The sequence below is a fragment of the Crocuta crocuta genome, unplaced genomic scaffold, assembly GCF_008692635.1.
Source record: "Crocuta crocuta isolate KB4526 unplaced genomic scaffold, BGI_CrCroc_1.0 scaffold374, whole genome shotgun sequence".
NCBI classification, from domain to species: domain Eukaryota; kingdom Metazoa; phylum Chordata; class Mammalia; order Carnivora; family Hyaenidae; genus Crocuta; species Crocuta crocuta.
Genome location: NW_027532613.1, coordinates 2,300,900 through 2,324,703, shown reverse-complemented (window position 1 = coordinate 2,324,703; position 23,804 = coordinate 2,300,900). Strand labels below are relative to the sequence as shown.

Below are 23,804 nucleotides of genomic sequence, written 5' to 3'. Positions count from 1 at the left end.
TGGCGCACTGGGATTGTTAAAAGCTCCCAAGGCGATTCTAATGTAGCAAAGTCTGTGACCCACTTACCTAAACTTACAAGTCTAGGTCTTGCTTAGCACATGCTTCTACTAAAAGGCCTATTCAGCGGCTCTCCATCTCCACTGAGCATGACAATCACCCACAGAAGACATGCTGATGCCCGGACCCTCCCCCAGGCCTCTGGCCTGACAGCCCACAGAGGGAAAGTGCCCCACGTGATTCTGATGTGTACTGCGTGCTGAGAGCTGGACGGAAAGAACCCAGGTCACTATAACCACCCACCTGTGGAAGCTGAGTAGGGCATGCGAAATGCAATCTGTATTTGGTGATTTAAAACATAAAAGCATGGCTCTAATGTAATTCAGACCCATCAAATCTACAAGGCCCTTTTTTTAGCTTCAAAATGTCCTGCCACAGCTGATAACTGATAGAGAAATCAAGGTGTAAATCAGAAAATGAAGCTCCTGAGACGAATACACGTCATGACTTAACCTCCTCCGTCTGGTATTACCAAGGTGGTGGCAGAAGTGGTGGCCTGACTCTTCCCAGGAAGGGCGATCCTGCTGGGCGTCAGGAAGACAAATGTGAGCTCACCACCTGAAGGCAAGCCACCCCTCTGTAGTTCTCTGAAGGACAAGCACTGTATAAGCCCTTGGACAGGCAGAGGAGATATGGGTGTGCCATTCCCCAGGGCTGCCAGAGGCAAAACAGGCCAGGCCAGATCTTCAGTTGTACGACAGTGAAAGGAACAGAAAAGCAGAACCGATTCTTTTCTTCAAGTAGACTTCACGCCCAGCATGGAGCCCAATGTGGGGCTTGAACTCACGATCATGAGATCAAGAGTCAGACACTTAACTGACTGAGCCAACCAGGCACCCCGGCAGGACCAAGTTTTATGGTTTGTATCTTTTTTAAAAAAAAAAAAAAGCAAAAAAACTGGAGTGTCAGGGCACCTGGGTGGCCCAGTCAGTTAAGCGTCCGACTTTGGCTCAGGTCATGATCACGCAGTTCATGAGTTAGAGCCCCACACTGGGCTGTCTGCTGTCAGCACAGAGCCCACTTCGGATCCTCTGTCTCCCTCTCTCTGCCGCTCCCCTGCTCATGGTTTCTCTCTCTCAAAAATAAACATTTAAAAAAAATAGGAGTTTCTTAGAAATCACCAAAATTCTCATCTTCTAGCTTAGCAGTGAACATAGAAAAAAACACTACATTCCTTCAACACACGTCTACTGCGTTCTCATGATGTACCAGGCACAGAGAAAACAGCTGAATAAGAAAAGAATCTGTGAGGGGTGGCTCAGTGGGTAGAGCATATAACTCTTAATCTCAGCATTGTGAGTTCAAGCCCCACGTTCAGTGGGGAGATTACTTTAAAAAATAAAGTCTTTAAAATNCCTGCTCACGCTGTCTCTCTGTCTCTCTCCTAGAAATAAATAAAACATTTAAAAAATAAATACATAAAATAAAACACATACAGGGGTGCCTGGGTGCCTCAGTTGATTGAGCATCCAGCTTCGGCTCAGGTCATGATCTCATGGTTCAAGGGTTCGAGCCCCACGTCGGGCTCTGTGCTGACAGCTAACTCAGAGCCTGGAGACTGTTTCAGATTCTGTGTCTCCCTGTCTCTCTGACCCTCCCCTGCTCGCACTGTCTCTCTTTCAGAAATAAATAAAAGACATTAAAAAAAATTTTTTTTTTTTAAATAAATAAATAAAACACAAACAGGGCCGCCTGGGTGGCTCAGTTGGTTGAGCATCTGACTTCAGCTCAGGTCATGATCTCATGGTTCAAGGGTTCGAGCCCCACGTCGGGCTCTGTGCTGACTGCCAGCTCAGAGCCTGGAGCCTGTCTTCATATTCTGTGTCTCCCTCTCTCTCTGACCCTCCCTGCTCACACTCTCTCTCTCTCTCTCAAAAATAAATAAAAAGTTAAAATAAGTAAATAAAATGCTAATATTTAAAAAATAAATAAATTAAAATAAAACACATACAAAAAAAAATAAGAAAAGGGTCTGTGTTCAAGGAATTCACGATCCAGTAGAGAAGCAATGCAATAAACCGTGTAATGCGGGTGTGCAGAGAGGGCACAGCAAAACGGGTAACTGGTTCTCATCCTAACTTCTCTCTGGGGTTGAAGAAGAATGATACTCATTTAAGTGACCTAAAATAATCTGGTTCAATGTACAAGTACTTCTAAGAGTTTAGAAAAATCTACAACCTACCCAGGGTTATTTTGTTTTTTTAAGCAGTATTTCTTCACGGCTTCAAGGAGCAGAGGTAAAGACAATAAAATAATAAAAATCCTAAGGCGTTACAAAGTGTACAAACCAGAAGGCACTTTCGTCGGTACAAAGCGATGACAGATTCCTTCACCCCCCGGCGGGGTCCCTTGGTCAGCAGGGCGGCATTGCTCTGGTAGGCGTATACCAGGTAGGAGAGTGCCTCTTGGTACCTTAGAAAATGGTAGATAAATGACAGCTGAGTGCTCCTTCGTTCTCCAAAATCTAGGGCTCAGGCCTCTCTGTTCCCCAATATAAAAATTTCTGTGGCTGAAGCCTGGAAAAATAATCGTCCTAAGGACAGGGGCCGCGTGCGATACTCTCATTGCAGCCAGTGTCTGCTCTTCCACAGATGGGCCAGAAACCCAAGGCCACTTGTGAAGCTTCCCCGGCCTTCCATTTTCTTCAACTCTACACCAGAGAAGGGGATGGCATGCTGACTAAGGTCCGGGACAGCTCTAAAATTCATTTTCTGAGTTCATCTTTGTTTCTCACAAAGAAAATCTAGCCAGCAAATCTACCGCTATGTAAAGGATGAAAAACCACGTGTGATGGTTAGTGAAACCGTGGAAAAAGTACAGGTGCCCTGGCACGTGGGACCAGGGAGGGGACACATGGCTACGGTTCTCTACGTTCCCAGACGGCCATCAGCAGATAACAGTGCCCTGACCAACAGTCCGAGAGACATAAAAGGCCAACGTACTTTCCTTTTTGGTAGAGTTCCAGACCCGTGAGGAGATACACAGACACCTTTCGAAACAAACTATAATCTTCGTGCCACTTCTGCAAAGGAATGACGACCGTGAGTGATAATGGTCACCATAAACTTTCTCTACACTTCCCACCACACGAAGTTTTAAACTCTATACAAATATTTATCGGGTACGTACGGCCAGGCACAAAAAAACAACAAACACAAAAGCTTTTCGATAATGAGGTGTTCAACATTTACAACAAAAGCCCGCTGTGTTCTGACCTTCATTTTCAATGACCTATGGCTTCCCCTGAGGAACAGAAATATTTATTTCACAGGAGTTTCAGAGTTTATGATCTTCATTTCCGACACCCCCGTCAAAGCCCTGTGGTTCTGGGTTAAACAGACGCCTCTCAGGTTCTGACAAGACCGTGCATGTGCAGGGGACATGGAAGGTCAAGGCTGTTGCAGTTGCTGAGAAGAGCACTCCAGCTCAGCGGGGTGTGGTGGGACCCTGATAGGTATCACAGAACATGGTTTTCCTGCTAGCGCACTGCTTTTTTGGGAAATTTGCGGTTACGTATGCATTTTTATGCACGGAACTTTCATTTCGAAAACAGAAATATTAGCAGACGATATTATTTTAAAACAAACCCAAACCGTGAATCAAGAATTTTACTGCCTGGGTCCAAGGCTGGAGTAGGTATTAAAAGGAAGTGTTAATTTATTCTCATAGAAGGACTGAACAAAGAAACTGGCTACTCTGAGGGTTAGAAGTCATTTATCCATTCGCACCCAGTTGCGGTTTTTTGGGGGGAGCGAGTAGAGGCTAGTCAGTCTGTGATAACACAAAATGGTTACGTTTTGCCTCAAGAGTTGATGTTTTTGTTTAGCACACTTAAAGAGAGACTTCACCTTGTACTCTTCCATATTCATGTCGTCTGGACCAATCTCCTGCAGCTTGGCCTGCGCCACCTTCATGATGCTGATGGACCTGGGAGGGCCGGGATCAGAGAGCAGTGAGAGGCGCAGGGCACGGCCCCCCCGGCTGGGGTTCGTGGGCTCGCCCCGGAAGGGGCAGGTGGTGCGCCCACGTGTTTCCCGCCTCACCTTTCGTCGTAGCTGAGATTTTTATCTGCAAACTGTTCCAGGAGGGTCCGCTCCACCACCCTCTTGGGTGCCTCGTTTTGGAAGAAGTAGACAAGCACGTGCTGCAGCCGAGGGTCGCTGTGGGCCGTGGGCGTCTCCTTGGCCAGCTGGTAGAGCCTGGAGTACTCCTCGTGGAATGCCTGCGGACGACAAGGCCAGCAGTGAGCACAAGGGGGCGCTGTGGCCTTCCGCTCACACCCAGATGCCTACCGTAGAGGGTTCAGAACTCCAAAAAGTTTGAAGGAGCTCCTGTCGGGGAATTACAGAGACAAGTGCAGGATCTGGGAGTGGCCTGCCCGTCACGAGGGCTAAAACTCACTGTGCACTGCGAAGAGATTCATCTCTCGCATGAAATTCTAAGGAAAACAAATATTTCGTTTTAGTGAGTTCAGGCATATCCTGGAGTCTCAAGGACCTGAATTTTAAAAATGCACGTGAATGCAATTTATTCAAGTACCTTAATTCAGGTACCTTAAAAGGCAGGGCCAGGGCCTGCTTTCTTAGATCTTCTTCTATCATGGCCCCCACACTACAGAGGCAGCTCTCTTAACGGAGAGCTGCTAAGGACCACGACCGCCCTCCAGGCTTGGTGTGATGCAGCTGGGCACAGCTCCAAGGGTATGTTCGCCCCGAAAGGGGGTGCTGTCGGTGGTGCAAGACCGGAAGTGGAGTTTTAGGTGTTAAAGAAGAACACACTTCATCCCATTTTTTACCATCTAATGGAATTACAGCTCCGTTATTACTATGCTTGTGGTATGAAGATAACAGATTTAAAAAAAACAGAGATACCTTAATAAGCCCTGCTTCAGACCCATCTCGGTCAAAGGTCTGACGGGCTTTAGCTATGGCCAGGATGACCCCTTGCATGGCAGGGCTCAGCATCACCTACCACGAGAAGGCACACAACACGGAGAGAAAAAGGAGAGAAGAAAAGTTCAAGAGAAGACTGAGTGACAGAGAGGTGGGTGGGCGGCTGCAGGGGAGGGGCAGCGGCCCTGGCCAGCCCCGATCTGCACACCTGCCCCCACACACACCCACAGCCTCACCCCTGTGCACGTGTCAGGACCTTGCCCAAGACAGGCTGTTCCTACATATTCTGATTTCATAGATGAACTACGACGGACATCTGAAAACATCTACAAACGGCCACTGCTGAAGAATCAAGTTAAATTACAGGCCTCCCAGCGGAAGCGTCCACGGTGAGTGTTCGGAGTTTGTTCTGTGATCTGGGCGTGTATCCCAGTAAACAAACACTTGAGAGTTTTGATGAAAAATGTTTAAATGCTTTATATTTAAAACAGTCTGGAAGTTAGGTGATATGCAAATAGGACTTCATAAACTCAAAACTCTTCAATGATTTGAAAAAAAAGAGAAAGCCCTGTAGGAAGAAACAGAACCCCGAGGGACAGGATTCACGACTGGTAATGCGCAGTGACAACGGCAAAGGGGACGGACCACAAATAACTTGGGGCCCAAAGCTTCCCAGTTAAAAACAACTTTAATTCACATTCGTTTTGCTCACTATACACACTTGGAAGTTTGATATCAGGAGGGGAAAATGGGCTAACATTAGTAACAATAAAGCCTCCTAAATGAAAAGGGGTCTTTTGTTTTTGGGGGGTTTTTTGCTCACGATACCAAAAACAGAACTAAATGCTGCCTTTCTGAGCCACAGACCCTGCACGGGCCTCCCTGAGAACACGCCTGGGTAGGTATATACCAGGGGCAGCGGGCAGCGGGAACAAGGCTCTCTTTGAAAGAATGGTAACTAAGGTCAAAACCAGATAGGCCCTCTTGTTCATTATTTGTTTCAATTGGGACTATTTGTTTCAACCACGAACTATTGCCAAACACCTTAAAGGAGTATACTGGGCCACACGGGAAGGCAACAGAAGAGCAGTGACACTCAGCACAGTCCTGCACTCGTCTCTGTACCTCCTCATCATATCCATGTGCGTCAGCTCTAACCAGAATCCTCCCCACACTGGGAATGTCCACTTCAGAGGCCTCAGAGTCAGGCTGGGCGGCAGACTCTGCGTCACCGGCCTTTGGGGGCTGCTCTGTCTGCCCTGCGGGGTTTGTCTCCGGGGGCATGGGCTTCTCAGGCTTAACCTCCTGAAGCTGTGGCAGCAGGATGGGAGGAAGAGTAAGAGAAAACATGAGAAATAAAGAAGGGGTGGTTAGATGCAGCAGAGACACAGAATGATGGAAAGGTGGGGAGTGGTGGCGTTTCCGGCTGGCAGCCCAGCGCTCCTGGCGGCGGGCCCGCCATGGTCCTTACCTCGCTCAGCGCAGCTTCCACGCCGCCCCGCTCGTAGGCGTGTGCCGTGTTCGCGATCGCCTGCGCCGTCTGCTCCTTTGCGATCACGGCGTGCTCAGAGGACAAGCAGCGGACCCCGTGGGAAGAGGCTGCCGAGGGCTCTGATAAAGAATGGCACGAAGGAATGAGTATCTGATGATAAGCAATGTCTAGAACAGTCTGTAAAAAGGCAAGCAAGGGGCGCCTGGGTGGCTCAGTTGGTTAAGCGTCCGACTTTGACTCAGGTCATGATCTCATGGTTTAGGAGTTCAAGCCCGTCAGGTTCTGTGCTGACAGCTCAGAGTCTGGAGCCTGCTTCGGATTCTGTGTCTCCCTCTCTCTCTCTGCCCCTCCCCTGCTTGTGCTCTGTCTGTATCTCTCAAAAATAAATAAATGTTAAGAAAAAAATTTTTTTAAAAAGGCAAGTAAGACAGACATGGAGTTTCATCTACAGCCCTTCTAAAAGGCCTTAAAAAAATACTATGTAAATTTTCCCTCGAAACTCAAAGGGGTGACTCAAAGAGTTGTCTACTTCAGTGAGAGCCCACGGTGGGTCTGTAGAACTTAACATGCTCCCAACTTTGTCCTGTTTCTTGATGTCCAGAAGCCTTCCCACAAACAGTCGCTGGTTTGAAGAGATCACCCTCGGAGAACCCTTATTAATGCCATCATACCTTCTCCTACAACCTGGGACACACGTGAAAACTGAGCAGACTGAAAGCACAGGGAGCGGATCTTCCTGATACTCTTTCTGCTCATCAGGAAAGACGCTCTGAAGCCACAAGCTGTTCCGTGAGGTCGTGCGATACGCACAGCACATGAACTATACATCGTGCAGGCTGGATGTCACTGAGCACTGGCTTACGTGTCCTTCACAGATACCTGGGGATGTGGAGAAATCCTGTGGCACCGAGCTGCCAGACGATTCCATCTGAGGGATTTTGCAGGACTGCTCTTCCTCCCACTCCTCGACCTCCTGCTCAAACCTCCAATTATCTTCCTGAATGTAATGCTTCAGTTCAACAGACAGGGAATCCACTTCTCCCAACATCTGATCTGACTCGACTGGGGCCGCCTCTGAGTCAAGAGCATAGATAGAGTTAAAAGGGAGTACCATCCAGCAAAAGGTCACCAGGAATCAGAAAGTCCTTTCTAGAAAGAAGAAAAATAAGACACTTGGTTCTTTTTCTTACTCCACGAGAAAAATACATACATACACTCAGAATCCCAACAGAAGTAATGACCACATAAAGCCAATAGTCACAGCGCACCAGTGAGTGTGCCTGGCAGATGAATAGATAGGCACACACTGAATGTCTGTTGAATGGATGGATGGACGGATGGCTGAGTAATAAAGAGTAAGACTTTGAAACAGAGGCCAATCACTGGCAAAATAGCAAGGATGGACCAAATATTTCTTGGAAATCCGGAAAATTCCGGAAAATTGTTAGATCCATGGAAATTTCAAGCTAAACAGTTTTATCAGTGTAAACACTACAACTATTATTGATGAGAATATCCATCTCAAGATGGTTAGAAATGAATTCCATGACGTTTATACTGCCTCAAGCTTCACATAATTAAGTGCTGCCCGAAAGCCATGGGACACAGAGGATAGATGGTATATAATACCAGAGCGAGAATTAAAGGCTTTGATGAAAAATGACAAGGATATCAAGGACATATTAAATTTCATTTCTAATCCTGTGACTAAATCAAAATACAAAAGCCCACAGTAGAACAACACATCCACTTCCTGGTTGCCATTAACTAGTCTTTTCATTAGGAAAATGACAGCTTCTCCTTGTGTGTTTCTACAGGAGAAGAATGAACCACATGTGTACTAACAAGGCTCCAACATATACGACCAACAATAGTTCAGTCATTTGTACGGCCCCACAAGCAGCTGTTCCGCTTTCGTGTGCAGAGATGCAATTATGAAGATCAGTTACTGCTAAGTGATCATTCTCTCCGTACCCCGGTCCCCCAGCCATACTGCAAATCAGAAAGACAATGCACTCCCTGGACAAGATGCCTTCTGTCTTTTCTTACTTACTCAACAAAGTACAGTCTGAATATGAAAAGAAAAGGCTTTTCGTGATTGTAGATGCGAAATGCTGGTCGCAAGACCTCTTCCAGAAAATGTGAAAGGAAGAGAGCGTAAAGTATATGCAAAGCAACACAGAACTTGCAGTCTGAGTTGGATCTGAATCTTGGGCCTGCCATCTCCTTACTGGCTGTAGGAGCCTGGACGAGCAGAGTACCGAGAACATGTAGGTAACAGAGTTCCTACCGTGTCTTTTAGAGTTCTAAGGTATCAGAGAAACAAAGTTTGAAAGCACCTAGGAAGGAGTAAAGTTCTAATGGAAATGATGATGACGATTGCTCTTAGAATCAGTAGTATTATGAGGGGTATGAAATGATTCAGGCAAATCTACTTGTAAAAATTAGCTATTCTCAAAGGATGCAAAACCGTGTGCACAAGATGGCACTAAAAAAGGCAAAATTAGAGACGATGTAAAAGCCTATCAATGGGAAGCTGGCTTCATGAATACATATTCCATGCAATGGAATTACAATGCGGTTGTTAAAAATAAGGAGTTGGTTCTATTTATGAAAATATAGAGACCCCTGGGATGCCTGGGTGGCTCAGTCAGTTAAGTGTCTGACCCTTGGTCTCATTTCAGGTCATCATCTCACGGCTGGGGGGTTTGCGCCCTGTGTCAGGCTCTGTGCTGATGGCACGGAGCCTGCTTGGGATTCCCTCTCCCCTCTCCTCCTCACACTGCCTTTCTCTCCCTCAAAATAAATAAATAAAATTTTAAAAAATAGAGATCAGTTATACACATGAGTATGGATAGAATGGGAAAAAATCCCATTAGGGTGAAAACAATGGGGTGGGGACAGACCAACAGATAAAATCTAGCATCTACCTAGGTCACTTCCTGAATAGTACATAAAAAACCTGAAGAGCCATTGGGCTCCAGGACGAAGCAGGAAAGCAAACTTACTTCTTTTCTCTTTTGCACTTTATTTTTTTTTAAAGCATTATTACTTTATAGTAAGTTCTAATTCAGGGGCGCCTGGGTGGCTTACTTGGTTAAGCAACAGGCTCTTGGTTTCGGCTCAGGTCACGATCTCATGGTTTTTGAGCTTGAACCCTGAATCGGGCTTCGTGCTGGCAGTGTGGAGCCTGCCTGGAATCCTCTCTCTTCTTCCCTCTCTGCCCCTCCCCGACCTGCTCTTTCTGTCTCGCTCTCAAAAATAAATTAGCTTAAAAAATTACAAAAAAAAAAGTTCTAGTTTAAAAAAAACAAAAAGACTACAAGACCATTCCCTTCTGCGAGCAGCACAGATCTTCCCCGGCTCTAGCTTCCGTTAGGCTGTTTTTACCTGCACTGAAGTGTGGCAGCTTGTCATTAATGTACATCAGACAGTAAGCACTAACGTTTCTCAGGCCCCCGTAAGAATCTCTTTCAAGTTCTTCCCAGGAAGATTCAGTCACAGAGATGTCATTGTACTTGAGCCAGACTTGTCGGGGTTGGTTATAGATATAGGCCCAGTAGTGTCCAGCATTGGCTTGTCCTTCGTGAACGAGAACTGCATGCAAGCGATAAGGCACCTGCGGGTCAGAAGGCACACTCCTGAGTCAGGTTAAGCAACGTGAACGGGAAAGCGTAGGTTATTAAACTGGAAGGTTACTGCCAACTATCAGACGTAAGAAAACTGACTATACATGTGTTCGAGAGGCTGTTAGAATCAGACAAAAACACAGCCTTGGAATCGGCTGATTATGTTTCAATTCCTGAAGCTTTAAAACCACACAGCTGAACGAGATGGCATCTTTGACGACTCCTTAAATTCCTAAAACCCCAGATCTGAAGTCAAAGGCACTGGCAGACCTATCTATGCCCCAATTCCAAACTCAGTTTACCTGAAGATAGAATCAGCTTCACCTCTCATGTTGAGAAAAGCTGTATTGCCTTTGGGACCTACCGCGAGTTGAGCGGTGCCCTTGTTCTGCGCTGATTTTATTTGGTGCCAAATTTCAAGTTAGCACATTTCATCATGAACCATACGGTCCCCATATTTCTTCTTCCAAAGGATCCATCCACCTCCCTGGGGTGAAGACCCTTTTAACTACATACTATTTGTTTCCAATGTTTCAAAAGCATTTGTTCTTTTTCAATATGGAGAACACAGAGCAATGCTTAAGGTGCCCAGTGAGCACTGAGGAAAAGGAAAACCAGCCAGAGAATCAAGGTCAACCTGTATTCAGTCAGTATCTTGGCATGATTTCACTGTAGGTGAAAGTTCTGAAAGAGCACAGAAGCGGAAATGAAGAAAACCCAGGCTTTACACGGCGCATTCCAGCTGCACCTCTGCGAGGCCTGGAATCGGACGGGGCTCTCCTCCTCCCACCTGGCACACGCGACCCCTGACTGGGGCACCATTTCCTCCGGGTGCCCACAAGGTTATTCTAAACAAAAGTGTATGTGGACAGTAAGAAGTTCTGCCCTGGCCACATTCCGTTCTGGACTTAGGAGGGAAATAATGCTTGAAAGCACATGGCTAACCAAAGCATCACCAAGGACAGGGCGCTGTGGAAAAGGTGGGTGACCGGTCCCTGGCTGGGGTTTTCCCCACCACATGACTTAAACTACCGCTTTATGGGAAATTTTTAACACCTGATGGTAAACCTTTCTACTGTATGAAAAAATACCATGCAGCAGAATCAAAACAAATATGTTTAAGTGTTATTGTTCGTGGAAGATATATTCCCTGTTTGGGCCTCAAAATAAACAGAAAAATACCTATTTCTTTCCTAAGTCTATTCTTATGACTCAGGGAGGTCCCCGTTCAGTCTCAAAGAAAACTAGCCAATTTTCTTTTGGATCTACCATTAGCACATGCAGACCACTTTCCCATCCATTTTCATTCTACCTGACGAAGGAGAGGGTCGTAATACATCTGCTCAATAGTCTGGGTAGTGCTTGCAATACAATTCTTTAAATCTGTTAAAAAAAAGAAAAACAGAAAAAAAACTGAGTTAAAATGATTCCGTTGCACACAGCCACGCAAAAGTCACCGCCTCTCTGTCCCTGGCACTCTGGCGATTTCAACTTCGCTCTGTGAGCCACAAAGGACTGGATGCTTTCAAAGCAGCTACTGCTTTAGGTTATGAAGGCTTTTAGTTCAACACAATTCCCATTAAGGTTTTAAAATGTTCTCTCTTATAATTGGCACCAAAATTTCCCACAAAAGAAGCAGTCTCTGTTTAGACAAAGACCTTACTGGGTCACTTTGAGTATAAAAATATATGTCCCTCATATGCGACTGGAGAAGGCAGAAGTGAGATTTCTGTGATAAGAACTTAGGAGGAATCTAGATTTGATGATCTGATTTGACCAGGGATTTGACTGATCTGATCTGATTATTTTACTTATCTATTTATCTATCTATCTATCCATTTATATGTTAATTTATTTTTTAAGAGAGAGTGAGAGGAGGGGAGGAGGTGCGGAGAGCCTGATGCAGGTCTTGAACTCACAAACCATGAGGTCGTGATCTGGGCCAAAGTCAGATGCCCAATTGACTGATCAACCCAGGTGCCCCTAATGACAATGATAAACATAATATTCATTCATTCATTCATTCATTCATCCATCCATTTTGCTCCCTAGATAAAAGAAGAAAGAAAGGGAAGGAGGGAAAGTCTGAACAACAAGATGACAAGGTCAAAGGACCTTTGCAAACAGAGTGCTGAACGGGGCGCCTGGGTGGCTCAGTCAGTTAAATGTCTGACTCTTGATTTTGGTGAGTTCAACTCCTGCATCAGGCTCTGTGCTGGCAGTGCAGACCCTTCTTGGGATTCTCTGTTTCCCTCTCTCTGCCCCTCCCATGCTCATGCTCTTTCTCTCTCTCTCAAAAAATAAGCATTAAATAAAACAAAAGACAGGATGCTGAATAATTCCATTTTACATTGTGTGCATTGCTCCTTCTCTGCCTAATTAGCCTTCAGTAAAACATATTTCATATAGACAAGACTTTCTTTAATGTTTATTTATTTATTTTGAGGGAGAGAGAGAGACAGAGTGAGCAGGGGAGAGGCAGAGAGGGGGTGAGGGAGAGAAAGAATCCCAAGCAGGCTCAGTGCATTGTCAGTGCAGAGCCAGATGCAGGGCTTGAACCCATGAACCATGAGATCATGACCTGAGCCGAAGTCAAACTCTTAACCAACTGAGCCACCCAGGTGCCCTTAGACAAGACTTTTAAAAGTGGAAATCTAGGAGAACTAACTTCTAAGTTTGGGTCAATGAAAGTCAGAGTTCACATAAACCATAGGAACAGAAATCAGCAGACATGGAAAAATCCCAGCTGAAGGTGATCGTGTGCGTCTAAGCGTCCCAGGAGTTCCCAGAAATTTTGAGGAGGTTTCTAGGAGAGGTCTTTCCACAGCTGTATAATGGGAGGAACCAAAAGAAGTCCCAATCCCCGTGTCAGAATCATGCCTCTCTCCATCATTTATGCCTAACTTCCAGCAGAAAGGGAAAGACTAACAGTGTGACAACTTTAAAAGAGCCAACCTTGAATATCTTGTTCAATCTCACTCCTCCACCTCTGAAGACAGGTCTTAACAAAGTTTATCTCGTCCTCTGTGACAGTTCGAGGAGCTGGCCATAAGGGTGTTTCCATGGAAGACCGGGGCGATGTAAGCGGCTTATTCATTGCCTTAGACTTGGGTAGAGAATCTTCAGAAGAAAAGGTACCTTCGACATCCTGAGAAGGGCTTTCTTTACTTGTACTGAAAGAGGATAAAAATCACGTTGACATGATAATTTCCAAAATAGGCCTTGGCCTCAGTTAGCGTGCTTCCTAGAGCTACCTGCTATATGCAAAGTGCAGCTATAATTTGGCAAGTATTTGGTCAGTAAAGGCCAAATAAGACCAGATAAACCATGTCTTTATATGCATCGTCTCATTTAATACAACTTGGCTGATGAAGCAGATACTATTATTATCACCAATTACAACTATAACTACCTAAGGTTTAGAATATTAAGCAATTTACCCAAGCTCCCTCAGCAAGTCAATTATGGGATTTAAATCCAGATCTGAGTCTATGGTTCATGCTCTCTAACTACTTCTTGTAAGGAAGGACAAAAAGGATAAATATCATATGATTTGAGTCATTTGTGGAACTTAAGAAACAAAACAGATGAACATAAGGGAAGGGAAGGAAAAATAAGATAAAAGGAGAGAGGGAAGCAAACCATAAGAGACTATATTTAATACAGAGAACTGAAGGTTGCTGGTAGGGTGTCGGGTGGGAAGATGGGCTAATTGGGTGATGGGCACTAAGGAGGGCACTTGCTGGGATGAGCACTGCGTGTTGTATGGAACTGATAAATCACTAAATTCTACTCCTGAAATCATTATTACACTGCATGTTAACTAACTTGGATTTAAACAAAATTTAAAAATTTTTTAGAAACTGGCAACAGAAAAAAAAAATATATATAAAGAAGGGACAAGAAAGAAGGGTTCTTCTAAAGAAGAGAAGACTGGACTAGAAGAATCAAGGAATCAACTACAGAGTTTCCATGATGCAGATGGCTAAATAAAATATACAGAAACAGCAATTATGAAGTATGGACTTTTTTTTTTTCAATGGATTCTACTGATTCTATTAGCCAGGACACATACATCAAGCCTGATCCGGGCTGGAAGAGAGTCAGAAGGCTCATGTCACTTGGCCTCCCTGTTCCTTCACTTGGTAAGCCCTGTTGGCTGTCCCTTTACTTGGTAAGCCCTGTTGGCTGTCCTTTTTTTTTTTTTAATTTTTTTTTTTTTTCTAGGAGAGAAACAGCGTGAGCAGGGGAGGGTCAGAGAGAGAGGGAGTGACAGACTCCGAAACAGGCTCCAGGCTCTGAGCTGGCAGTCAGCACAGAGCCTGATGTGGGGCTTGAACCCATGAACCGCGAGATCATGACCTGAGTGAAAGTCGGACGCTCAACCGACTAACCCACCCAGGCGCCCCTGTCCTCTTCACTTTCTAGCTGAGGTTTTTTGTTTTGTTTTGTTTTGATTTACATGTTTTAATTGTCTACTCAAGAATAAGCCTTTCCCTGAAGTTGACTTGGTTGAGTATGCTCAGCAGATGTGAGAGCGAGATGCTCTGAAAGATCGGGGCTGGAGCGGCAGCTAGCTTACAGCTAGTTAGAACCAAGGTAGTCCTGGTGGGAAAGGAACACCACTGCAGACAGTTCAGAAGCCTCTGAAATCATCCCAACCATCCTGTGGGCAAGGTACGTGAGTGCAGTGCCCCGCTAGGAATCAGGACTACTCCCACCAAAGTAGGAGCGAACTCATCCCTTTAATGACAAAGAACTCACAGCCCTTGAGCGCTAATGGAGTGTTTATCAGGTGGGAAGATGGTGCCCGATTCACATGAAACAAACAAACAAAAACCCCAAACATTTACTACCTCTTTTTCAATCTTTTTTTTTTTTTAATTTTTTTTTTAATGTTTTTTATTTATTTCTAGGAGAGAGAAAGACAGCGTGAGCACGGGAGGGTCAGAGAGAGAGGGAGTGACAGACTCCGAAACAGGCTCCAGGCTCTGAGCTGGCAGTCAGCACAGAGCCTGACGCAGGGCTCGAACCCACGAACCGCGAGATCATGACCCAAGCGAAAGTCGGACGCTTAACCGACTAAGCCACCCAGGCACCCCTCAATCTTTTTAAAAAGATTTTATTTTTAAGTAATCTCCACACCCAACGTGGGGCTCGAACTCACAACCTCGAGATCAAGAATCTCATGCTCCACTAACTTGCGCCAACCAGGTGCACCCCGCCCCCCGCCATGTGTACTATGTTAAATATTTGTTTCCTTTACCTCTCCTTGGATGCCAGGTCAGAAACTGGGCAGTGCGCTGAAGAAAGCGCTGACGTCATGTGGTCACTTTGAGACGTGGAGCTCTCTGAAGCAGGTTTTGTACTAGCAAACTCGATAACGTATTTCAGCATATCCGGCAGTGGAAACCGAGCTGGGCCTGAGCCGTACTTCACATACCTAAGACGCAAACACAACGGTGCTCTGACTGGCCAGGTCTGTCTAGTGCTTTGTGGCTTGCTGACAAAAGGTATGTCACTGTGTAGAGTCCACGGAAGGAAAGGCTCTTTCCTAAATGCTATATGGTATTTGATGAGTCACTCAAACAATCCAGAAGGTGAAAATTCTCTAGCTACAGAAGTAGAAATTGGTAATGATCTATGTGATTACACCTGGCAGAAAACATTTCAAATGCGCTCCCAATTCAGGTCATACCTGCTGTGCATTCTCTTGATATCATATCACATCTAGGATCTGGTCATAAAAGTAAATTCTCTCTCTTAAAGGAAAACAGATATATTACCAGGACTCAAATCTACAAGTAACGCCCGTGAAGGGGCGACCGAGGGTTTATTCTTTGCTGCCCTGTAGACCACCTACTGAGAAATTAAGGACAACGACACAGAGCCAGCTGGAAACGAAAAGAAGGTGTTGATAAAGGTCAAAGTTTACGAAAACCGGTGAATCTTTCTTCTGCAGGGTCCTCAGTACCCTATTATTCATGCACTCATTCAACAGCATAGGCTGACCACAAATTGTTGAAAGTTTCTTTGTGATCAGTCAAAAATAAGTATCTTCATTATATAATCAAAATAATTAACAAATTATTTTAATAATCCCCAACATTCTGCCATTACCAGCACATGTTAGACCCAATAAAAAGATACACTGTTAAAGTCATAAACTATAACTCACTATAGTAGATGGAATTTAAATGGGATTGGTTGACTGGTTGGTGCAGACAAACCCTATAATTATGGGGTTCCATTTGCAAAGGGATAGAGAGGCAATTTGTATTTTTCTTCTCGAATACAGCGAAAAAAATGAAGCAGGTACAGAACTAGGAAGAAAGAAACTTGTGTCCATATCAAGAAAGGGCATTCTGAAATGAAATTGCTAATGGGAAATAAAGCGTAACACAATTCAAAGCCAAACACATGTTAAAGGGTATGTAGCAAAGACACTTCATCCTCACTAATTTAAAGAAGTAGAATTAGCATCTGGCTGCCATGGAGACTTGAGGCTTCCACTGAAAAGGATGTCAAATATTTAAACCAAGAGGAACCTTAGAGAATTGTACTATTTCTTAGACATATTTTTTTGCTTTTATTTAGCTACTATCAGCTTATCTAAACTCGACTTACCTTTCAAGATCTACTTTCTCTATGAAATCTTCCTTCTATATCCCGCCCCCCAGCTTCCCCCCCTTAACTTCTACAGGACAGAACCTGAACTTCCTGTCTATACCACAAACACGGTTAACATGTCTTCAGAAGCACACAGCGTTTGTCAAAAGAATTAATTTATACATGACTAGCTGGGACCAAAGGAAACATTATCTTACTAGAAATGCAGCATAGATATGATATGGCTGAGGACTTGAAGTCATCATCTTACACACCATTTAAGTCATCATAAACCTCTTCCCAGGTTTGCTGTACTTTAGTAGGATTCTTATATAAAACTTCAGCAAGAATTTTTCTCTAAGAACCCTATCTTCAAATTTCTGACATCATCAATTTCCTGTTCTACTGAATTCCTTCAGACCCAAGTACTTCATACAAAGTAGCACCTCTATTAAGTTAGTAAAATCAAAGCAAAAGCAGTTTCAAAAAAGATGTCTAGGCTTTATGCAAGTCATCTTATCTTTAATATTATACTGAGGTATCTCAGAGGAGAAATGGTGAAGTTTTTTGGTTTTGTTTTATGATGAAAGTACTGCACACACCTAGCAAGAAAACTCAAACACAAAAGAGTGTAAAACAAATTATGAAATTTACCCAGCCTGTCTCAGTTCTACTGCCTACTAGTATCCATTAGAAGTTTCTTTATATTTTCCCAGGAGCATGTCACACTTACATAAGCAATTAAAAAAAAAATTACCCAAATAAAGTTATCTGAGATTTTAAAAGTCATTTTTTTAAGATTTTATTTTTTCTAAAGTAATCTTTACACCCAGTATGGGGCTCAAACCCATAACCCCAAGATCAAGAGTCACCTGCTCCACCACCTGAGCCAGGCATGTGCCCTTTAAAAGCCTTTTTATTTTTTTTAAAAGAAGTAGTTATCATACTACATAAAACGCTCCTATACTCAGTTTTAAAATCTAAATAAGCCAGAATGCCCTGTTGGTTACTGGCAAATTGAGTTTTTCTGAGTTATAATATATCGGGTATATTTGGTTTTATAAAATCAAATTTTTCCAACCTTACAAACATCACTAAAACCTTAAAAGTAATATACAGTCGCACACAGAGTCCTGTAAATCACTTCCATGACAGTATTTAAGGAATTAATCCTCAGTTTAAGTCTATATTAAGACAAGTAGATAACTGATCACCATACATCTTGGATAAGCTCTTCCCAAGTGAGAGAGAGGAAGCTAAAGATGGGAACCCGTAGATGCAGGATCTTGGGCTGGTATGGAAAGTGTTGGAAATGACAGTCCATGGGACTTCCTTCGTAAATGCTACATCAGTGGGATCTATTTTTACTCGAAAGAAATTACATTGACTCCCCCTTAAGAAGTCATGGGGTGATGCCAAAGAAATAGTCAGTGCAAAACAAATACACAAAAAGGGAGCGATTCCTCCATAAGAGAGAGGACTTTGTAGGTATCAGAACTATTAGCCCTGGTCCAGGTAGAAGAGCATTTTGTTTTTGCTTTTATTTTTCCCAGATACTTAAGAAACCACCTTCCCAACACAGAGGGTCTGGAGTACTGTGACAGTTACCTCTCTCCTATTTGTGAAGATGACGACAAGGGGAGTGGAAGAAGTAAAGGGCTTCGATGCACTGCCAATGACTGGCTCTGAGTCCGGTAAGACTCTGGGACTACTATTGGCCCATGGATACCACCAGTTCATCTTAAAGAGTGCTTCACACTTAGAAAAGAATTCTTCCTACCTATTTTATAAAACACACTAGTTAATACTTCAATTCCGAATTACTTTTTAAATATAAGCAAATTATCTGATATTAATCTTCTATCTTTTACATTTATGAGCAAAAAGGTGTCACGACTCACCTTTCCAGCTTTTGCTGCAGAACTTTTATTTCCTCCTTCAACTTTCGAATACACTCTCTCTTACTTCGAATAAGCTCTTTGCTCTTGTACATGTACCTAAGCAAATGATAACACACGGTGTCAGCAAACAAGGGATACAAGGGAACTTCCTCAAACAGACAAAGGACATCTATGAAAACACATAACTAACATCATATATAATGGTGAAAGACTGAATGCTGCCCCCCCCAAATCAGAAACAATTCAAGGATGTCCACTCCTGTCTCTTCCACTAAATGTTTTTATTGGAGGCATGGCCAGTGCAATAAGGAAGGAAAGGATGGAAGGGAAAGAAAGAAGGAAAGAAAGGAAAGAGAGAAAGAGAGAAAGGAGGGAGGAGAGAGAGATAAAGAGAAGGAGGGAGGGAGGAAGGCAGGAAGGAAGGCAGGAAGGAACGAAGGAAGGAAGGAACAAAGGAAGGCAGAGAGGGAGGGAGGAAAGAAAGGGAGAAAGGAAGAAAGAAAGAAATCAAGCAAAGGCATATAAAAAGCAAAGGAAAAAGTAAAACTGTCTTTTGTTGCAGATGACAAATTGTCTACATGAAAAAAATCAAAGAATTTACAAAAATGCATCAGAACTAGTGAGTTTAGTAAAGTCAAAAGACATAAAGTCAATTAAAAAACAGAGAAAAAATCTACTGCATCTCTGTATACTTATAAAGAACAAATGGAAAGTAGAATTTTTTTAAAAACCACTATAACATCAAAAGTATTAACTGTTTAGGTATAAACTTAATCAGATATATATAAGACCTCAACACTAAAAATTACAAAACTCTGTTGACAGAAATTAATGATTTAAATAAATGGAGCTATACCATGTTTATGGATTGAAGGACTCAAAATAGTTAAGATGTCAATTTCCCCAAACTGATCTATAGAGTCAACATAATACCACTCAAAATCCCAATAGTTATTGGTAACAACTGAGAAGCTAATTCTAATATTCACCTAGAAATAGCTAAAACAGGACCAAAATAAGACCAAAATAGTCAAAACAACTTGGGAGGAAAAAAAAGACCAAAGTTGGAGATTTACATTCTCTGATGCCAAATTTACAATAAAGCCACAGTAATCAAGACAATGTGGCACTGGCTTAAGATTAGACAATAGACAAAACAGAGACTTCAGAAATAGACCCACAAATATATGCTTAATTAATTTTTGACAAAAGTACCAAGGTAATTCAATGGGGGAAACGAGAGTCTTTTCAACAAATGATGCTGGAATAACTGGATATCCACATGCCTCCTTTCCCTCTCTTGCAAAAAACAAAACAAAAACAAAAACAAACACATGCAAAAACAACAAAACCCTTATCTCATACTATATACAAAAATAAACTCTAAATGGGTAATAGACATGCATAAATATAAGTTAAAATTATACAATTTCTAGGAAAAAAATGGAAGAAACTGTGATCTTAGGTTAGCAAAGATCTCTGAGTCAGAACACAAATGCACAAACTGTAAAAGAGAAACTGATATATTAGACTTTATCAAAATCAAAAACTCCTGGTCTTCCAAAGACACTGGTCAGAAAATGAAAGAGACAGCAGAGACAAGAAACATGTGGACCTGAATCCTGAATACATAAAGAACTCACTCTTACCCACTCAGTATGAACACAACCAGTGCAATTAAAAAGTAAACAGAAGATTTGAAAAGACACTTCACCAAAGAAAATATACACATGACCATTAATTAAGCACATGAAAAGACACTCAACATGGTTAGTTATCAGGGAAATATGTATCAAAAGAAAAATAAGACATTCCTACAAACCCACTAGAATGGCTAATATTTAAAAGGTGGACAAATTTAATTATGGGTGAGGATTTGGAGAAAACGGAACTCTCATGTACTGCTAGTAGGAATGCAAAATTATACAGCCACTTTAGCAAACAGTTTGGGCACTTCTTATACATTTCAACATATAATTTTCATACAACCCAGGAATCTCACTCCTAGGTGCTCTACCCAGAAGCCCTAAATACCACACCAAGACTTCTAGGCAAATGTTCATAGTAGCTTCATTCATAATAGCCTAAAACTGGATACATCTGAAACATCCATCAACTGGTAAAAGGAAAAAATACTGGACTACTACTTACAGTGGAATACTAACTCAGTATGGATGAATCCCCAAAACATAATCCTGAGTGTAAGAAGACAGCCACAACAGGGAGCATACTGAATACTGATGTCACTAATGTGACATTCTAGAAATGACAACACTATAGGGCCAGAAAACAAGTTAAGTGGCTGCTAAGGCCTGGGGGTGGGGAAAAGCGATTAACTGCAAAGGGGCAGGAGGAAACCTTCTGGGGGATGGAAATATGCCAGACCGTGCAGGTGGTTACTTGACTATATTATTTTACTAACACTCATTGGCTGCACACCTAAGAATGGTAAAATGGTTTGGTGTGTAAACCATACATCAAGAAACCAGACCTTAAAAGGATTAAAATCCTGTAATGTCTGTCTAGGGTTTTTTTCTCCAGGAATACAAATAGTATTTGGATTAGACAGAAATACACTGTGGTGACGCCACAGACTGTTCTTCACCTGAGAATTAGCAGGCTTTCACCTTAAGCCTAACTACTCAAATTGTGGTCCCCAGATCAAAATCATCATTAGCATCACTGGGAGAGCTGCTCAGCAATGCAAACTCTTGGGCCCTACCCTAGATCCAAGGAATCCCATTAACCCAAATTTGCATATCATCAAGACTTCCATCAAGTGATTCCTGCGCAGGACACACTTAGTAAATGCTCCCTTCTCCTTCTGCAATACATCAAGACAATCCCTCGCAGAACTCACCTGTCCATATAAATGATCTGAGGAAATTCCAGCTTATTGTGAATTTTCTCTGGCTGACCGAGGGACTGATTGAACTCAAATCTTGAGAGTTCAAAGGTCAACACTGGAGGCAGCTTGGTAAACCAACGCTATGTCAGAAGCAAAAATATGAAAGAAAGAAGTTAATTTGAGGAAATAGCAAAAGCCAGATTTAAACTTTCTTCTTCTGGTGTAGAATTTATATTCAAATCAAATTCACCCTAGAGGGGTTTTTTTAATCCCCAATACCACTTAGAATCATGCCTTCTTAGAGAATATGGTTAAACATCCCTCAAGTTTCCATATTTACAAGCCAGTCAACATTTGCTCAACTATTATCCTCAGAAATAACCACCCTTAAACGCAGGAACTGCAGCAAGAATCTACGCCACTCATTCACTAAGTTTGAATACTCATCCGTATTCAAAAGAGGGTCAAAACCTGAAGAAAACGGCTAGCCTAACCAAAGAATTAGAAATTATGACCTAAGCAGCATATAACTAAGGAGACAATTATCTCCGTGAAATCAGCTCAAAACACTAATATGTATACATACATACCATTTATTTATAATCTATTAGACATAATTTGAATCCACTTTATTTCTCAAGAAAGAAACTTGAAACGGCTCATGATTACGAGTGCTCAAGTTTCTGAGAAAAAACTCTGAATTCTTAGAATTTACAGATGTCTCTCATAAGGGACTGAGTCAAATCGACCTAGAATGTTAACCTTGAGTTTCAAGGAAAGAAAGCATGGACTTAGAGAAAAGACCTCAACTGTTCAAGCTAACCCAGGAAAGGCATTTCTGCTCACTTCACCTGTATGCGAGAGGTCTGTCAGAACAGCCTTACGCTCCCTTTACTAAAGGTGCACACAGCTACGCTCCCTTAACGTACTCCTGTTGGCACAAGGCAAATCCAGACAGCCCGTCTGACTACCTCAGGGTCAATCTAAATCAGGATAAGAGTTTTTCTATTTTCTTTCATATAGAGTTCCCGTTCTTGAATAAAGGTCTCCAGAGGCCTAAGGAGGTGCTGAACGCCCCTTCTCTTCTTTAAGAATGCGCACCGGCTAAGCATGCACGGGACACGTGCTGGGCTTCCCAACCCCGAGTTAGGACTCTCCTCAAAGCCAGGGAGCCGGTAGCTCTGCCTTAGATCCCACGCTGCCCTACGCTGCCTACTGTACTTTGACAAGGCTCATGTCAGGCTCCCAAGGTGAATTTAAAGGCAGTCAGCAACTGAGTTGGACTCACATAAGCCCACAGCTTTGTTTCAACACGGATGACGAAAGGAGAATGATCCAATCTGTGTGGTACCGACAATGCTGTTCCCAAGTCACTAGTTCTTAACCCAACTGGACCCAACTGAGGTACTGATTACCCGTGCTCTCCCTCTAACTCTCCCCCTTCTTTCCAACCCACAAAAATAAATGAATATTAAATTTGAAAAATGTCAAAAGCAAAGGCAGAATTTACTATGAAGAACAGTAAATACAATAATAGGGAAAATATTCTAAATGGCATACCATAGGAGTTAATCACTGTACTTTTACCCTCCGAAAATATGGAGGCAGTGCGCTCTCCCTACTCAGGTACAGGTAGGCTTCAACAGAAAAAGAGAGACTTGATCATACTTAAAACATCAGAAGCAGCATACAACCTTCATATGATTAACTCAAATGCATACTTTCAGTAAAGAATTCATTTATCAAACACTAAGACTGACTGATGCGTATCAACTCGTGAGAGGCTTCAGGCTAGTCCAACACGTGTTAAGGGTAACGTCAGTTAATATCTGCTAGGAAGACAATTTGCCAAAAAGCTCAGTCCTACTTCACTGGCTCTGTCACTGGCACAGCAAATAAAAGTGTCCAACTTACCTCTTGTCCGTACTTCACCGAATGATCGGAAGGAAGCAGGTCAATGTCCCCCTCCACCATGGCCCCTTCCAAACATTCGTCTAAGTTGCGATAACCATTTACCTGAAGGGGATACTGGCCGAAGGTCTCATTGTTACAAAAGGGCTTTCCTAGGCAAAGAAACAGATTGCTCTTTTAAAGACATCACTGGTATTATCTGAAGCCTTTTTTTCTGGCACCACAGAGACAAGTTATCTTCTTAATTCAGCAACTTGCTGAGAACCGGCTAGAAGAGTATGTAATTAAGCCTGTATGGCAACTGCCAATGACCAGCAGATCCCGGCACTGGCCACGAATGAGCGACTCCCATGAACTTTCTTTCACAAAAAGAGACCACCGGACAGTATGTGCCTCCTGATCAAGGACTATCCCACCTCTTGTGAATTAGTCTTGCCAAAAAAAAAAAAAAAAAAAAAAAAAAA

At 43.0% G+C, this 23,804-nt stretch overlaps 1 protein-coding gene across 5 annotated transcripts in view; it reads right to left on the bottom strand.

Annotated features, from left to right (window-relative positions):
* The window catches only part of USP28 (ubiquitin specific peptidase 28), a 44,220-nt gene that overhangs the window by 2,922 nt on the left and 17,494 nt on the right, over positions 1–23,804 (bottom strand). For 2 of the 5 annotated variants that reach the window (XM_077780493.1, XM_077780494.1), the window contains exons 9-23: positions 23,344–23,492; positions 21,442–21,569; positions 18,582–18,677; positions 15,338–15,514; positions 13,027–13,244; positions 11,384–11,454; positions 9,833–10,061; positions 7,322–7,516; positions 6,422–6,561; positions 6,076–6,261; positions 4,930–5,025; positions 4,102–4,280; positions 3,907–3,985; positions 3,001–3,080; positions 2,347–2,470 (exon numbers count right to left, since the gene is read on the bottom strand). In XM_077780493.1, the coding sequence (XP_077636619.1) occupies positions 2,347–2,470; positions 3,001–3,080; positions 3,907–3,985; positions 4,102–4,280; positions 4,930–5,025; positions 6,076–6,261; positions 6,422–6,561; positions 7,322–7,516; positions 9,833–10,061; positions 11,384–11,454; positions 13,027–13,244; positions 15,338–15,514; positions 18,582–18,677; positions 21,442–21,569; positions 23,344–23,492 (2,147 nt within the window). Of the gene's footprint in view, positions 1–2,346; positions 2,471–3,000; positions 3,081–3,906; positions 3,986–4,101; positions 4,281–4,929; positions 5,026–6,075; positions 6,262–6,421; positions 6,562–7,321; positions 7,517–9,832; positions 10,062–11,383; positions 11,455–13,026; positions 13,245–15,337; positions 15,515–18,581; positions 18,678–21,441; positions 21,570–22,989; positions 23,273–23,343; positions 23,493–23,804 lie in introns of those variants that run through there. The other 3 variants (XM_077780495.1, XM_077780496.1, XM_077780498.1) reach the window with 2 other exon arrangements.